Raw genomic sequence first — 18,451 nt, 5'->3', positions numbered from 1 at the left:
ATCAAAATCAAATTACAGGACGTTATTTATGTAGTTTGCTCATTTTCTTTGACTGATGTAGTAACATCATGTGGTTTATTTTGTACATATGTTGCATCATCTGCAAATATACAAACAATTGCTATTTTGACATCTAGTGGACATATTTAGAACTGCTATTTTTTTCATTCAAAAATGTCAGGTTAATTTTTATCCTTAGCAATTTTGACACCCCTGCTGTAAATCATATGCACGGCAAGTAAAAATGTATTCACCGCAAACTCATGGTTTAGGTCGGCTTTGCCAAAATAGTCATACGTTAGGTTTTTCAATCCAATGCGTCCAAATTTTATTATCAAAGCTATCTTGGTATGTTGCGGTCTCTTTGGTGTTGTCGGCCTGGACCCCATGATGCAGAGATAGCAGGCCAAGTGCAGGTACAAATATTTTTATGAGGGGAAAAAAACAAAAGGAGTGGAGTGGGCGGTAAGATAAACAACCAGGGACAGGAAGCATAAGGAAAGCTGTGCGGCAGGTTGAGGTACAAAGCAGCCACAGGACAGCACTGGCATGAGAAGCATCCTGATTGGCAACCAGTCATATATAGGTGAGGGAGCCAGCGCTGAGACTTAGGAAGTGGTGGCAAATGGAGGCAAACAGGAAGCACAAAAAAAAAATAACAACATTCAGGAAACTAATAAGTGTCATTAGTACAATCTAATGACAGATGTCCAGGGGACTGTGCTACAGCAGCTACACACACAAAGTAGCGTGAGCCTGTCTGATGACAAGGGAGGTAATTGCAAACTTTATACAACAAAGTTCTGCAGGACACTTTTATTTTGTCGCACGTTGCTGTTTGTTTGGTTTGACTGCACACAAGTAGAGGAAATCGATACTCAGCTGATTCAAGGAGGGAGGAAATCATCTGAATCCCAGTAAGTAGTAAAGACTCCTCCCAAGAAGAAATACATACTCTTTGTTTGTTTTTGTGCTTGTCTGTCATACTTTGGTAAAACGCTTTTGGCAAGCGGTGATACAAAACAACTGCCACATACAGTTTAGTTGATGTATACCAGTTCTAATGCTTGTTTAGGGTGTTAAGTATTAAAATTCAACAGTTTGACTATACAGCTAATTTATATAGAGCAAGTTAGGAAAATATAGCTTTATTTTAGTCTTAAAAATTGCAATGTCACATATTTGTCATAACAACATAAATGCTAAGACACCCAATTAATGTCACACTTTCAATGGTTTCCAGTGAATGTCTGTTCTTTATGGTTGATGGTTTAATTTTCTTTCAAACATGCATAAAGTTACATAATACATCACAATTTCCAGTTTCTCTTCTCAACAGGTTGGAAAAGGAGAAGGAAGTAGCAGAGCTTACTTCCATTTCATAGCCATTACTAACACTTGTATTCACTACCTGTTCAATTCAAAGTACAAACCCCGTTTCCATATGAGTTGGGAAATTGTGTTGGATGTAAATATAAACGGAATACAAAGATTTGCAAATCCTTTTCAACCCATATTCAATTGAATGCACTACAAAGACAAGATATTCGATGTTCAAACTCATTAACTTAGTTTTTTTTTTTTGCAAATAATAATTAACTTAGAATTTCATGGCTGCAACACGTGCCAAAGTAGTTGGGAAGGGCATGTTCACCACTGTGTTAAACCACCTTTTCTTTTAACAACACTCAATAAACGATTGGGAACTGAGGAAACTAATTGTTGAAGCTTTGAAAGTGGAATTCTTTCCCATTCTTGTTTTATGTCGAGCTTCAGTCGTTCAACAGTCCGGGGTGTCCGCTGTCGTATTTTACGCTTCATAATGCGCCACACATTTTCAATGGGAGACAGGTCTGGACTGCAGGCGGGCCAGGAAAGTACCCGCACTCTTTTTTCACGAAGCCACGCTGTTGTAACACTTGTCTTGCTGGAATAAGCAGGGGCGTCTATGATAACGTTGCTTGGATGACAACATATGTTGCTCCAAAACTTGTATGGACCTTTCAGCATTAATGGTGCTTTCACAGATGTGTAAGTTACCCATGCCTTGGGCACTAATACACCCCCATACCATCACAGATGCTGGCTTTTGAACTTTGCGCCTATAACAATCCGAATGGTTATTTTCCTCTTTTTTCTGGAGGACACCACGTCCTCTGTTTCCAAATATAATTTGAAATGTGGACTTGTCAGACCACAGAACACTTTTCCACTTTGCATCAGTCCATCTTAGGTGAGCTCGGGCCCAGCCAAGCCAGCGGCGTGTCAGGATATTGTTGATAAATGGGTTTGGCTTTGCATAGTAGAGTTTTAACTTGCTCTTACAGATGTAGCGACTAACTGTAGTTACTGACAGTTGTTTTATGAAGTGTTCCTGAGCCCATGTGGTGATATCCTTTACACACGGATGTCAGTTTTTGATGCAGTACCGCCTGAGGGGTCAAAAGTCCGTAATATCATCTCTTACGTGCGGTGATTTCTCCAGATTCTCTGAACTTTTTGATGATTTTACGGACCGTAAATGGTAAAATCTCTAAATTCCTTGCAATAGCTCGTTGAGAAATGTTGTTCTAAAACTATTCGACAATTTGCTTACAAAGTGGTGACCCTTGCCCCATCCTTGTTTGTGAATTACTTAGCATTTCATGGAAGCTGCTTTTATACCCAATCATGGCACCCAACTGTTCCCAATTAGCCTGCACACCTGTGGGATGTTTCAAATAAGTGTTTGATGAGCATTCCTCAACTTTATCAGTATTTATTGCCTTCTTTCCCAACTTCTTTGTCACGTGTTGCTGGCATGAAATTCTAAAGTTAATGATTATTTGCAAAAAAAAATAGTTTATCAGTTTGAACATCAAATATGTTGTCTTTGTAGCATATTCAACTGAATATGGGTTGAAAATGATTTGCAAATCATTGTTTTCTGTTTATATTTACATCTAACACAATTTCCCAACTCATATAGAAATGAGGTTTGTATATGTGTGGTGCACAGATAGTGTCAGAATGTGTTCTTTTCACATAAGGGATACATTTGCCAGGCTTCACGGTGGCAGAGGGGTTAGTGCGTCTGCCTCACAATACGAAGGTCCCTGCAGTCCTGGGTTCAAATCCAGGCTCGGGATCTTTCTGTGTGGAGTTTGCATGTTCTCCCCGTGAATGCGTGGGTTCCCTCCGGGTACTCCGGCTTCCTCCCACCTCCAAAGACATGCACTTGGGGATAGGTTGATTGGCAACTCTAAATTGGCCCTAGTGTGTGAATGTGAGTGTGAATGTTGTCTGTCTATCTGTGTTGGCCCTGCGATGAGGTGGCGACTTGTCCAGGGTGTACCCCGCCTTCCGCCCAATTGTAGCTGAGATAGGCGCCAGCGCCCCCCGCGACCCCAAAAGGGAATAAGCGGTAGAAAATGGATGGATGGATACATTTGCCATGGACGTAAGTAGCATATACTGGATGTACTGCAGAGATCAACCATATTTTTTTACCGATACAGATTATTAGTAGTCAAGGAGGCCGATAACTGATACTTTGAGCCGATATTCATTTGCAGAAAAATGCTAGGTAATAATATGGTAATACAATTTTTAATAATGTATGTCAGTAAACAATTGGACCAGGCTTTAAGTTGATTTCTTAACATTATTTTTGAGGAAACATCAGACATAATGTTTTATGCGGCGCTATTGTTGTGGTTTATTTAGCACTAAAAACAAACACCTTTATTACGTGTGTCTAAGAGGAGCATCAACATTTGTATTTTAAAATATGGGAAATCTCCTAAAAATGTGTAAAAAAATTTGGGATTTTTCTACATCACAATAAGTTGCAAGCTCAATCAATCAATGTTTATTTACAAACCCCGTTTCCATATGAGTTGGGAAATTTTGTTATATGTAAATATAAACGTAACACAATTATTTGGATATCATTTTCAACCCGTATTCAGTTGAATATGCTACAGTTTGATGTTCAAACTGATAAACTTTTTTTGGGGGCAAATAATCATTAACTTTAGAATTTGATGCCAGCAACACATGACATTGAAGTTGGGAAAGGTGGCAATAAATACTGATAAAGTTGAGGAATGCTCATCAAACACTTATTTGGAACATCCCGCAGGTGTGCAGGCTAATTGGAAACAGGTGGGTGCCATGATTGGGTATAAAAACAGCTTCTCAAAAAATGCTCAGTCTTTCACAATAAAGGATGGGGCGAGGTACAACCCTTTGTCAACAAATGCGTGAGCAAATAGTCAAACAGTTTAAGAACAACGTTTCTCAAAGTGCAATTGCAAGAAATTTAGGGATTTTAACATTTACAGTCCATAACTTCATCAAAAGGTTCAGAGAATCTGGAGAAATAACTCCACGTAAGCGGCATGGCCAAAAACCAACATTGAATGACCGTGACCTTCGATACCTCAGACCGCACTGTATCGAAAACCGAAATCAATCTCTAAAGGATATCACCACATGGGCTCAGGAACACGACAGAAAACCACTGTCACTAAATACAGTGTGTCGCTACATCTGTCAGTGCAAGTTAAAACTCTACTATGCAAAGCGAAAGCCATTTATCAACAACATCCAGAAACGCCGCCGGCTTCTCTGGGTCCGAGATCATCTAAGATGGACTGATGCAAAGTGGAAAAGTGTTCTGTGGTCTGACGAGTCCACATTTCCAATTGTTTTTGGAAATATTTCACATCGTGTTATCCAGACCAAAGGGGAAGCGAACCATCCAGACTGTTATCGACGCAAAGTTCAAAAGCCAGCATCTGTGATGGTATAGAGGTGCATTAGTGCCCAAGGCATGGGTAATTTACACATCTGTGAAGGCACCATTAATGCTGAAAAGTACATACAAGTTTTGGAACAACATATGCTGCCATCTAAGTGCCGTCTTTTTCATGGACGCCCCTGTTTATTTCAGCAAGACAATGCTAAGCCACATTCAGCACGTGTTACAACAGCGTGGTTTTGTAAAAAAAAGAGTGCGGGTATTTTCTTGGCCCGCCTGCAGTCCAGACCCGTCTCCCATCGAAAATGTGTGGCGCATTATGAAGCGTAAAATACGACAGCAGAGACCCCGGACTGTTGAACGACTGAAGCTCGACATAAAACAAGAATGGGAAAGAATTCCACTTTCAAAGCTTCAACAATTAGTTTCCTCAGTTCCCAAACGTCTACTGAGTGTTGTTAAAAGAAAAAGTGATGTAACACAGTGGTGAACATGCCCTTTCCCAACTACTTTGGCACGTGTTGCAGCCATGAAATTCTAAGTTAATTATTATTTGCAAAAAAAAAAGTTTATGAATTTGAACATCAAATATCTTGTCTTTGTAGTACATTCAATTGAATGTGGGTTGAAAAGGATTTGCAAATCATTGTATTCCATTTATATTTACATCCAACACAATTTCCCAACTCATATGGAAACGGGGTTTGTATATAGCCCTAAATCACAAGTGTCAATCACAAGCTAAGCAATTGTATAGCAGCTTATGAATTTTGATACATAGTTAGGTTGAGCCTGAAATGTTGGGTGAAATTTATTTTGAACATGTAAAGTTTCAATATGATACATCACATTTTATATATTTTGTATTTCTATTTCCACAATGTCTGAAAAGAAGTAGGAAGAAGCAATGCTTATTCAATCCTATATCTTTTTACACTTCATAGCAATTACTGACACATATGTTCACTTCCGGTTCTCAATCTGTAACATAATTTACATCAATGATTTCTAAATGGGGCTTCACGGTGGCAGAGGGATTAGTGCGTTTTCTTCACATTACGAAGGTCCTGAGTAGTCGTGGGTTCAATCCGGGATCTTTCTGTGTGGAGTTTGCATGTTCTCCCTGTGACTGAGTGGGTTCCCTCCGGGTACTCCGGCTTCCTCCCACTTCCAAAGTCATGGACCTGGGGATAGGTTGATTGGCAACACTAAATTGGCCCTAGTGTGTGAATGTGAGTGTGAATGTTGTCTGTCTATCTGTGTTGGCCCTGCGATGAGGTGGCGACTTGTCCAGTGTGTACCCCGCCTTCCGCCCGATTGTAGCTGAGATAGGCTCCAGCGACCCCCCGCAACCCCAAAAGGGACAAGCGGTAGAAAATGGATGGATGGATGGATTTCTAAATGGTATTATTGATATTATTATTGTTGATTATAGATTTTTCAAGATGGCACGGCAGCGCAGTCGGCAGAAAGGAGCACTGGTTATTACCACTAACTAACTCTTTTAAATACTGGTATTATATGTGTATATATTGTATCTGCTGATGTATTTTCACTTGTATAATAAGTACATGTTGTCCAGTACCGATAAAAGAAGGCCGATGTGTCATAATGCCAAATATTGGCGCCGCTAATTGGTCAATCACTAATATCCTGTATGTCAGTGGTCCCCAACCTTTTTTCCATCTTAGACTGGTTTAATGTATGCACTATTTTCACACACCGGCTTTTCAAGTGTGGCAGACAAAAACAGTAAAAAAAAAATGAGCATTAAAAATCAAACCACCATAACTTTTTTGACAATCTGGCATATATGTCCATTAATGTGCATTGTCCCATGTACTGTAACAAAGGAGTTGTAATATACATCTATTAACAAGCTTAATGGTGTGTTTAGTGGGACAGGCGAAAGTTAAAGAAAAATGCGGGACCACTAGGGGTGTAACGTTACGTGTATTTGTATTAAACCATTTCGATACGGGGGTTTCGGTTCGGTTCGGAGGTGTACCGAACGAGTTTCCACACGGACATATTAGGTAGCGCACCGCACGTTGTGGAAACAATGCAGAGCGAGGCACAACACAGGGCTTGCTAGCAGCAACCGGGCTACGACAACATGTAAAAGCCAGAGCTGGAAGACCCTACTGCCTCGTTAGGATCTCCCGTTTGGGAACACTTTGGCTGCGTGATACAACAACTGAGGATGGAGGTTCGCCAACATTGTTCAGCAGCTGCTTCTGACAACACGTCAAACATGCTAACCCGTTCAAGCAGCCTCTCCTTGGCGAGTCAGGCAGGGCTAAAGCAATAACAAATGTTTTTATTGGAGCAGATTTAATACCACATTGCATTAAAAACTAGATTTTGACCCACTTCTATGGTGAAACAACAGTGAGCCCATATATTCTTTTACTGCCAAGTTAGCCAGGTCTGGGGGGAGGGGGGAGATAATCTGAGGCTGAGTTGACTTGAAACTGTTTGATGTTGCACTTTCTTTATGTAGAAGAAAAGTTCTGTCATTTTATGTAATCTCAGCAACAACTTGAGGCAGTTTAATGTTGATGAACGTGGACCCCGACTTAAACGAGTTGAAAAACTTATTGGGGTGTTACCATTTAGTGGTCAATTGTACGGAATATGTACTGTACTGTGCAATCTACTAATAAAAGTCTCAATCAATAAAAAAAAGCACTTTATATGTAGAAAGGTTTTGTTAAGAAACCAATTCTGAGCCTGACCTTATTTAGTTTTTATTTTATATATGTTGACCACGTTAACCCTGGCAATGGACCCTGTGTGTATACGTATGTTAGGCCATTGTTTACAAATTTGGTAAATAAATAACCCAAAAAATGTATATTTTGTTGTTTTCTTACTGTACCGAAAATGAACCGAACCGTGACCTCTAAACCGAGGTACGTGCCGAACTGAAATTTTTGTGTACCGTTACACCCCTAGGGACCACTGCTGTATGTAACATCATACAACTTCAACTTTATAATTATATTAAATGGCTCTGGGTTTTTATGAGTTTAGATTATTTTTAACATATTTTCTGCGAACTACATCAACATTTCATTCACTGATTACTTGTTCTCTGTTTTTGTATTTTTTTTTTTTAGTAAATAAATGGATGTGTACAGATGGACACCAGAAACCGAAGAGACAAAACATGGAAACAGAGGGACATCGCACTTGACCAACAAAAACAAAAACATGGGTGGATTTGTTCCAGAGTGGTCCTATCAAGGAAGAAAACGCCCCAAGGGAAAGGATGGACGGAGGTTTGATTGTTGGCCTCCTCTGAGGACCATGTAGTCTACTATAGGGAGGCAGGCCTGCTGGCTCTGACCCCTGAAAAAACAAGCCTTGCTAAGCGGAAAAGACCAATTGGAAAGATCACCATAAAACATTTTATTTTTGTAAAAAAAAAAAAAAAATGTTTATGATTTACAAAAGGAGCAAAGACATCTGTCGTCTGATTGCCTCCTACCACACAACTCACTCACCCATCACCTTTTCCTTAAGCTTGGTGGGTGTGTCAGAGGGGTGCTGGTAGCTGGTCCTGCAGATGTGTCACTAATCTACACAAGGAATCGCTTTCTTACAGCAGCAGAGTAGTCCCACTAACGTCCCCCACAAAAATACTCTGGTCTGTACAAATGGAGTTGGGAGGCTGGTGTCTGCTGGGTTTCAACCAAACATGTCACTGTAGTGTTGTGGTGGAGGTGGCTGTGCTGTGTAGTAAACTGCTTTTGTATATTGTGTGGGGGTCAGGGTGGGTGGGTCAGACGACGGACGTATGTCTTTAGAGCATTAGGGGGGGATAAGGGGAAGGGATTTCGAGAAAGCCCTTTACAGAAGTATTTGAACAATGACAGTGGTTTTAAGATTTTTGAATATTTGCTACTACGACCAAGTTGCTACTACCAACACCTTCAATAGAGAGTTTCATTTTGCCAACCTTTTCAATGGGAACACACTCAACAGACTCAAATTAGTGTCAGATTGTGTGTGCAAGCTATAACATTGTTGCAGGTTATCTCCTCATAAATCCCCCATGACCTGCTCAGTGGCCTTGTGGTCAGAGTATCCGCCCTGAGACTGGAAGGTTGTCAGTTCAAACCCTGGCCGAGTCATACCAAAGACTATAAAAATGGGACCCATTACCACCCTGCTTGGTGCTCAGCATCAAGGGATGGAATTGGGGGTTAAATCACTTGAATGATTCCGGAGCGCAGCCACCTCTGCTGCTCACTGCTCCCCTCACCTTCCATGGGGTGAACTTGGGGATGGGTCAAATGCAGAGGATAATTTCACCACACCTAGTGTGTGTGTGACTATCGTCGAGACTTTAAGACTACAATTGATAACTGGTAAAGGCTGCCTTATTTAAATGAAGATTTTGCGTGGAAGTAAGTACTTTATATTTATTTAGCATTCTTACAGAAAGAGTGATTTACGTGGTTAAAATACAAACAGTACAATCAAAATAAGTATGTAGCGCATACGGGCTGTCGCCATGGAAACACTCATTTCCCTCCGTGTCTAAGCTATTATATCAGAATCATAAATACTTTATTAATCCCCGAGGGAAATAAACATTTTAAGCACAATCCCAATTCAAGATCAGACAAACATTACAGGGAGACAGAACAGGATCGCTGACGGGTCTTACAACTTCCGGCGCCCCTCACAAAAAAGGTAATTTTTTATATAATATGTAATATAATATAAAAAATAAAGCGGTCCAATTTGTGCCGTTTTGTCATGTTATTGACGTGCGGCACACAACTGTGCTATGTTGCACCTTTTCTTGGTTAAATAGAAGAGATTTAGAGAACAGAACCTACTTTCAGCTCGCCGAGTATGCGCTCTTTTGTGGATTACACATAAGATCCCCCCCATTGCAGCGTGTGAAAGAATTTGTTATTAAAATAGTTATTTTTGTTGTTAAAACGTAAAATAAATATTTATAACATTTTTAAATACAAAAAATAGTATTTGTTAGAAAAAAACAAACATATGGTAGTAGTGCTGGAGGAAAATCTATTTAAATCCAAATTGCCATTGTTATGGATTGTACTCAACATTTTCCTCAGCCTTCCCGGTAAGGTCTATTCAGGTGTACTGGAGAGGAGGCTACGCCGGATAGTCGAACCTCGTATTCAGGAGGAACAGTGTGGTTTTCGTCCTGGTCGTGGAACTGTGGACCAGCTCTATACTCTCGGCAGGGTCCTTGAGGGTGCATGGGAGTTTGCCCAACCAGTCTGCATGTGCTTTGTGGACTTGGAGAAGGCATTCGACCGTGTACTCCAGAAAGTCCTGTGGGGAGTGCTCAGAGAGTATGGGGTAACGGACTGTCTTATTGTGGCGGTCCGCTCCCTGTATGATCAGTGTCAGAACTTGGTCCGCATTGCCGGCAGTAAGTCGGACCCGCTTCCAGTGAAGGTTGGACTCCAGCAAGGCTGCCCTTTATCACCGATTCTGTTCATAACTTTTATGGACAGAATTTCTCTGCGCAGTCAGGGCGTTGAGGGTATCTAGTTTGGTGGCTGCAGGATTAGGTCTCTGCTCTTTGTAGACGATGTGGTACTGATGGCTTCATCTGGCCAAGATGTTTAGCTCTCACTGGATCGGTTTGCAGCCGAGTGTGAAGCGACTGGGATGAGAATCAGCACCTCCAAGTCCGAGTCCATGGTTCTCGCCCAGAAAAGGATGGAGTGCCATCTCTGGGTTGGGGAGGAGATCTTGCCCCAAGAGGAGGAGTTCAAGTACCTCGGAGTCGTGTTCACGAGTGAGTGAAGAGTGGATCGTAAGATCGACAGGCAGATCGTTGCGGTGTCTTCAGTAATGCGGACGCTGTATCGATCCATTGTGGTGAAGAAGGAGCTGAGCCGGAAGGCAAAGCTCCCAATTTACCGGTCGATCTACATTCCCATCTTCACCTATGGTCATGACCTTTGGGTTATGACCGAAAGGATAAGATCACGGGTACAAGCGGCCGAAATGAGTTTCCTCCGCCGGATTGCGTGGCTCTCCCTTAGAGATAGGGTGAGAAGCTCTGCCATCCCGGAGGAACTCAAAGTAAAGCCGCTGCTCCTCCACATCGAGAGGAGCCAGATGAGGTGGTTCGGGCATCTGGTCAAGATGCCACCCGAACGCCTCCCTAGGGAGGTGTTTCGGGCACGTCCGACCAGTTGGAGACCACGGGAAAGACCCAGGACACGTTGAGAAGACTATCTCTCCCGGCTGGCCTGGGAACGCCTCGGGATCCCATGGTAAGAGCTGGTCAAAGTGGCTGGGTAGAGTCGGGGATTCCCTGCTTAGGCTGCTGCCCCCGAGACCGACCTTGGATAAGCGGAAGAAGATGGATGGATGGATGGAAACTACCACCATTTCAGCACTTCCACAAACACTGAAAAACAGTTTGCTGTTTCTCAATGCTTTTAAATTTAGCTTAACTGTGGTTTGAGCTTGAACACGTAGGCTATGCTAACTTTTTTTTTTCAAAATAAAAACAAAAGACATTCAGTGTGGACTTAAATAACACTGAATGTTATGAATGAGTCTGTTTAGCTGATTGCAGAGTTAGATTCTGCAGCTAGTGGGTCCATGACAATGACTTATGTTTTGTTTGATCAACCGTTTTACTGTCTTGTTACCGGCGCTGTTTGGAAGCAATTAAGGCATTTAAATAAACATTTACAAAATCTTTCTGTGTAAATAACTAATTTCACAACGTATGTATTGGTGGCGTATAGTTTAGTGTGGTTAATATAGAGAACAATATTTTTTTCTACTATGATTTAGTGGGTCTGGCTTAAATCCTGCTGCGCTCTATCGTCCGGGGAATACGGTACTTGTTAAAGAAAAACTCTGCCTTGTTTTTAATGAATACTTAGTCCTCCTGCGCTATTGTATTTTATTGTTTGTCATTAGTGTGGTACTCGGAGAGCCAAGTTTGAGAGTCACTGTTCTATATTATCCATATGTGTGAGTGGTTGTAGTTGAATATGAAAGCAAAATCGTCACAACTCTGTCACTGTCCTAATACTTCTGTACTAACTGTATAAAGATTAAACAAGGGGGTCAAGAAGAAGTTTTATTAATCCTTTCTATTTATATGGATCCTTCTATATTTAAACGTTGTACTAATAACATGCTGTCAGGCATGATTGAAGAGTCAATTGTAGCCATTTACTAATGTTGTATTTATTGTATTATCAGTAAGAAGAAAAAAAACATTTATATATAAATATAGATATATCTATTTGTCATCTGCAGCTACTGAGAATATGTTTTCAACATCCACGCAGGATTCAATGCACTGTCAATGTATGATGAGGTTTCTACTTGTGTGACGTTTTATTCCCATGACATTCCTTGTTTTCTGTTCTTTTACTTCAGCTACTGAATGTAATTCAAAAACCTCTTGGGACTTTTTAGGTAGGTGTTGTTGTTTTATACATACTTAAAGACACAGTGCTCTGTAAATGACATGTAAATGGTGTAGCAAAAAAGGTTTCTGATAATATGCTGGACTTCTTCTCCTGACCTACACTGACTGTAAGGTTAAAAAGTAGAAGGGGGGGGTGGGGGGGATGAAGAAATGTGCTGCTTGTGGTAATGAAAATTAGCATCTAGAAGGAACATCCTGTAGCCAGTGGGAGAGACAGAAATGTTTAATCATTGCAAGATCAATTGGACTTTTTTCTTTTCTGGCCTTTTCAAATTTGATGAGAACAAGGAGATTGGGATCAGACTGTCCCACGTGAACAAGATGAAAAGAGCTCTTTTGAAATAGACTTTTTTTTATTTGATTTCCCCTTCCATAAGCTACGAATGGCAGTGCCATGAAAATACCATGGTGTGCCATGGACAGCCTAAAGAGGGCATGAGAAGCTGTGTATAGTGGGTGGACAAAGGAGCAGAGCAAGGCAGTCAAGGTAGCGTTATTATAAGCACTACTTTTTTACGGGGCTTAAGTTTGAACCACTCGTCTACAAAGTTAAGTAGGGATCGGTATTTCAAATGTTAACAGCAACAATTGCAGGATTTGTAGAACTTTGAGTTATTTAAAACATTCAGTAACTTTCTATGCAGATAATAATGACCTTATATTTCCGGTTGTTTTTAAATTAATGAGCCTTTTAATTGAACTTAAACTCATTTGTGTTCCGCATGTTTTCAAGATAAAACCAGGAAGAAGGCCTTGTGAAAAACATCTGCGTAAATATCAATTTTTGCACTATAGTATCAATAGCGATGTGTACCGAGTTTGGCAGTTTTATAGGCGCCGGACGAATCATGTTTATACTAGTAACTATTGTTTCATGTAAAATAAAATAAAACAGTACCATATTTCCAGACCTTTGATGCATGGGACATCACTTTATCACTCAAGCAGCACTCAGAGTGGACGAATTCGGACTGCCTCAAGGTAATGTTACAATTCTCCATACCGACAAAGCAAGTATGCAGTACCTGATAGAAAACGCTCGAACATACAGCAAGGCTCCACTTTTCAAAATGTGCTAGTTTGATGCTAATTTACATTGGATTTGACATTAGACATGCAACTAATAAGCATGAGTTTATGTGGTGACTCCAACACCTTCAAACTACGACTAGGATGCACATTACAATTAATCAGTTGGTGTGTAATAAGTGCAATACTTACAGTACAAACACGTCGTATGGTTCAACAAAAGACTAGATTCAGTTTAATGGCAGAGACTACTTCCTGACTTAACAACACACGAGTAATGTCTAATGTCTTGAAATTGCATGCAAAGTCTACGATATAATACTTGTAAATCAGACTCTGAAGAGCAAGAAATAAAGATAATTGAACAGCTCAGTGTTGAATGAAAGATATATATTTTTTTTTAATGAAACATTTATCATACGCTGTGGAGTATTGGTGTCATTTCCCAGGTACCGGGAATGATCAATTTCAGGCATGTGAGCAGCCTTTGAGAAAAAAAGAGAAAAACTGACGTAAAAAAGAGGAACATTTCGCATTAGGTGCTGCCAGACAAGCCCCAAAAAGAACATACTGAAAATCAAGTCTACATTTACTGCAATTGAGTAACTTTGTAAATTATGTTTTACCTTGAAATGTATTCTCATCTACGAAACTGATTTTGGCTGACTTTTTAACTCTTACATGTCCCATGTAATGTACCCCCAGAATTCTTAGTATTTGTTAGTAGATCATTTACTAACATTATTATCTTTGAAAATGTAACATAAGATTCTATAACATGTATGCAAAGAACTCAGACTTTGGTAACTTTATCCTGTTGCCACGCTCCTTTGGGTGATTTGGTTCCAGTGCTGTGACCTCTGTTTACACTTGTCACGATAAAAATATACCTTCTGGCTGGCTATTAATAAATACTCTAGAACTACAACTGGTTCGGAACTAACGGTGTTGGGAATGTAATCATTCAAATATTATGAGCAAAAAAGTAGAAAGCCGTAAACTTTGTGGCTCGGAGACGCAGGCGACAATAGGTAAGCCAGCTAGATGATGCTAACTAAGCTAACTAGTGAAATTGTTTCGGCGCCCGTGTCGCCTCCCTGTCTTGCAATTCGGAGCGATGTTGAAGCAGGAGGAACAGCGAGTACCTAGTAACGGCTGAGGCGAGCGATTTACAAATCTTATTTAGATCTCAATTTTTTTCATATTGCAGTGGGTTTACATAATTTACCCACAGAACTTTTGCTATTGTTAGAGAGTTGCGCTCGGGCAGGCTTTCACGGGACACATTTGTGTTGTCGCACTGAGAAGCTACGGATGTATGGATACTTAGAAAACAAAGTCTGAATGTCATTAAAACAATTAGCTCCTTTTGATACTTCTCCTGTCCTTGCATGCTACAATATTTCATAAAAAAACCGCGGAAGTGATATTTTGATTCGGAAATTAATGTTTAAAAACGCGGTACCCATCCCTAAGTATCAGACATGGTGAACCATATTTATTTATTTATTTATTTTGTCAGTGTACTCAAACTCCTATTTCTCAGTATCAGGAGCATTTAGATTCTGACTGATGGGAAGAAAAACTCTGCTTGTTAGTTTTCAAAAGGGTCCAATGCCGTGCATAAACTAAATGGTTTCACAATTACTTTGGGTTCCACAGTTCTTCTGCGTGTTTGACAAAAAAATATCCCTAATTTTCACATGGGCTGATCACACTTTTATGATATTGTTTTGCATTGTTTCTGTTTAACTCCTGCGAAGAGGTGAAAGTAGCAACATCAGGATGCTTTGGACAACCTTTCAAGAATCTCTTGACAGAAGGCCATGAAATTCTGTTCTCACAATAATACATTGGATTCAAACAGGGAACACTAAAAGGTATCTCCTCTAAATCCATTTCTTTCTCTTCCACTAAACAATGAAGTACTATGTGTTCTACAAAGATAGAGTTTACAGGGATGCCAGCGTTACATGTCAAGTGTTCAAGGGTGTGGTCAGAGACAAAGCGGATGAGTTTCAGGTGCATCAAGTGGATTATCTTTCATGGAAAGCCGATCAACCATCATCCTGCAGCGATCTACCACTGAGCACTTTAACAGGGATAACACACTGTTGGATTACGCAAAACGGAGGCCAACTGCAAAAGAAAAAAAAGGAAACTGGACTAAAAACTTAACGGAAACAAAGAACAAGAACAAACTATGAAAGCAACTAACGATGTCAATCTTAGCGGAGATCAAGGTTTACTGATCTTTGCACTCTTCTTCTCAATCTGAAGTCTTCTGTTCTTTTGTTTTTTTGCCAAATACTCCCATCCTGTTTACTCTTAATCCTCTGCTTACCATGCTGGTTGGAGAGGATTAGAAAAAAGACATAAAAAGGTTTTTGTTCAAGTAGTGAATTTCTAATTTCCAGTAACAGTGAGAAGATATTACATGCTAGAATGTTCACCATTACCTTGATACCCTTGGACATCCATAATGGATCATTTAGCAAACATACAAAGTATATTTACAATTTGAAAACTGAATTACAAAAGCGATTGATGAGACTGTTAATCAGATATGTTCCATTTATACTCAGTGCATATTAAAGTATTCATGATCATTCACATGAATATTTCCGAACCATGGAAAGCAGGAAACAAGCTGAACAGCCCTGCCTGAGAGACGGATCTTGGGCTATGTTTACATTGCAGGTCAATTACGATCTTTTGCCCATATGAGACATGCATCTGATTGGTTTTCATGTCAGTGTGAACACCACGTTTTCCTTTTTTTTTTTTTCAAATCCAACCCAGGCCTCTTTCTTAAGTGTCTATGACTCAGCAATGTATCCGATGTGACGGCAGTCTGAACGTACTAGTTGCATTCATCCGACCCATGCAAACGTCGTATTTCTTTACTAAAAAGCAGAAAACAGTCAGTGACGAAAAGTGTCAACAAACTGTGAAAGGTTCAAAATAATCCTCTATTTTCCCCCATTCTCCTTTTATATCTGGGTAAAAGTTTGTCATAAACTCGTTGAATTGTAAAGAGACTTTATTAACGACCCATCCAGATGACAACCCATGAATAATCCTCGAGCTTCCGATCACACGTCTGCAAGATGTTCCCCATGTTGTTATGTTGTGTATACCTCAGATGCAAACTCATAAAGCAGCTATCATGTCAAGTGTCCAGGCAACCGGATCTGCTTGTACCCCAGTTAACAGTCCATATGCCAAAACCAAACCTACCTCCCCTAGTAACCCACTTACCTCCACCCCAAAGGCCACAGTATACTTTAATCAAAAGTGATGTCCAGAAAATACCTTTTCAAAATAAAAGTGTCCAAGCTTTGATTTTGAACAGATCGTACGATTCGAAATTCAACCAAGTGTTACATAGCATGCCACAACTTGCCAGAAACGTTTTCCCAAAAAAAGGAGCACGGATGCCCTGGATGTGGAACAACTCCTGAACAGCAACATTTGCCGAACGTCTCCGTACTTCGTTATCCGTCATTACTCACCGGCAGTGCTTGTGGTATGCGATAAATTGACTTCAATTGCGGAAAGGACAACAGTTTTTCAAAATGACAACCATAATATCCGAGCTATTGAGTGCACCTGAATATAAGCCATAAATTTCACCAAATGTGAATACATAGATATATTGGCCACATAAATCCATAATCTACAGGTGTACACACTGATTCTTTATTGCATGTATGGACAAAACAAATAATTTACAAAGGCGCTTCATACAGCTGCCTACCAAGATGTAGAGAAGGAGGCAGGCATTGAGTAAGGAAACACGGTTTAATAAAACACTAAGACAAAACAAAACAAAAGGGGTACAACAAAAAGCGCGCACGAGGCGGATAACAAACAAAAAGAGCTAGCATGGGAGCTAGGAAACCAAAGGAGCTTAGAATGGGAGCTAGCAAAAACAAAAGGGACTAGCGTGGAAGCTAGTGGGTAGCGAGCAAGAAAACAGAAGTCGTTACGTGTAGTACAAAGACAAATTGAAAGCAGAGAACAAAAGACAGTAAGCTACAAACTGCTACCGAAATATATCTTACCGCTACGCTGTAATGGCACGACACAACACGAGCGACAATACAGAAGTGACAATAATCCAGCACTGACTGGATGGGAAGACAGGTTTAAATAGGATCGGGCTGATTGACACCAGGTGTGGCCAGGTGCCAATCAGCCGCAGCTGAGGGGACACAGCACTCAGGGAGAAAGACAGGAAACACACAAAATAAGAGCGCTGACAGGAATTAAAGACAGGAGATATTACACACACACAGAGCAAGAACTAAAACACAAAAAAAATGTCAGGAGCAAGCCTGACAGTAGCCCCCCCTCCTATAACGGATACCAGACGTTTTAGGAAACCCTCGCCCCCTAGAAAAAAAAAAACTCAAAGTCACAGGAGGGTGGAGGGAGGACAAGGAGGTGGGCCAAAAATCTAATTTATCTTTTTTTTTTTTGAAAAATTAATTTTTTTAAATAAAGTTTTTTTAGGCCATCTCCATGCTAACTTGGTGCACGTATGTTTCATACGTCAGCAACCAAAAGCAGGTTTTGTAACCTGTAAGCTGTTTTGTTAAGTTGTTGTTATTAAACCAAATAATACATTGGAAAAATGTGTTAGAATCGAGAATCGTGGTGAATCGAGTATCAATTAGGTATCAAATCCTCACACTAAGAATCTAAATTGAATAGGGAGGTGCCCAAAGATTCACACCAATAACAATTGAATATTTTTATATATATCAAAGTTTAAAAAATGTGAAATTTCGTGTATTACATACATTTTTTTCTGTCAAAATGGAAACAATGAAAACATTTAGTAAGAAAGATGAAGTATCCACATTATTTCAAGGCTTTCACGGGCCACATTAAATAACATGTCGGGCCGTATCTGGTCCCCGGGCCTTCAGTTTGACACATGTGGTCTATTGTCTTTGGCTTTGGGGCCGCAAGAAGTACATTTTGTCCTATCTTACCCACGAGGACAATGAGTGTATCACACTCTAAATGGCTGACTGAATGATTGTGTGAGGTCGTTTGACTTGTAAACAATTTCATTGTTCTCATGTGACGAGGCTCAATATATCGGCGGCATGTGAAGCTTGTTACCTCGGAAAAAATGATATAAAAGCCACAGCATTGTTCAAAGTTTGGGAAAAAAAGTAGTAGTCCCGAAATTACGATACTTG

General features: G+C 40.2%; 1 protein-coding gene across 1 annotated transcript in view; it reads left to right on the top strand.

The window, feature by feature from the left end:
- The window catches only part of rbfox3a (RNA binding fox-1 homolog 3a), a 1,176,173-nt gene extending 1,167,693 nt beyond the window's left edge, over positions 1-8,480 (top strand). The window contains exon 15 of the mRNA XM_061908671.1: positions 7,867-8,480. Within this exon, the coding sequence (XP_061764655.1) occupies positions 7,867-7,869 (3 nt within the window). The 3' untranslated portion in view covers positions 7,870-8,480. The remainder of the gene's footprint in view (positions 1-7,866) is intronic.
- Positions 8,481-18,451: the final 9,971 nt, after the last annotated feature.

The sequence above is a fragment of the Nerophis ophidion genome, linkage group LG08, assembly GCF_033978795.1.
Source record: "Nerophis ophidion isolate RoL-2023_Sa linkage group LG08, RoL_Noph_v1.0, whole genome shotgun sequence".
NCBI lineage: Eukaryota > Metazoa > Chordata > Actinopteri > Syngnathiformes > Syngnathidae > Nerophis > Nerophis ophidion.
This window is presented reverse-complemented; position numbering and strand designations above follow the sequence as displayed.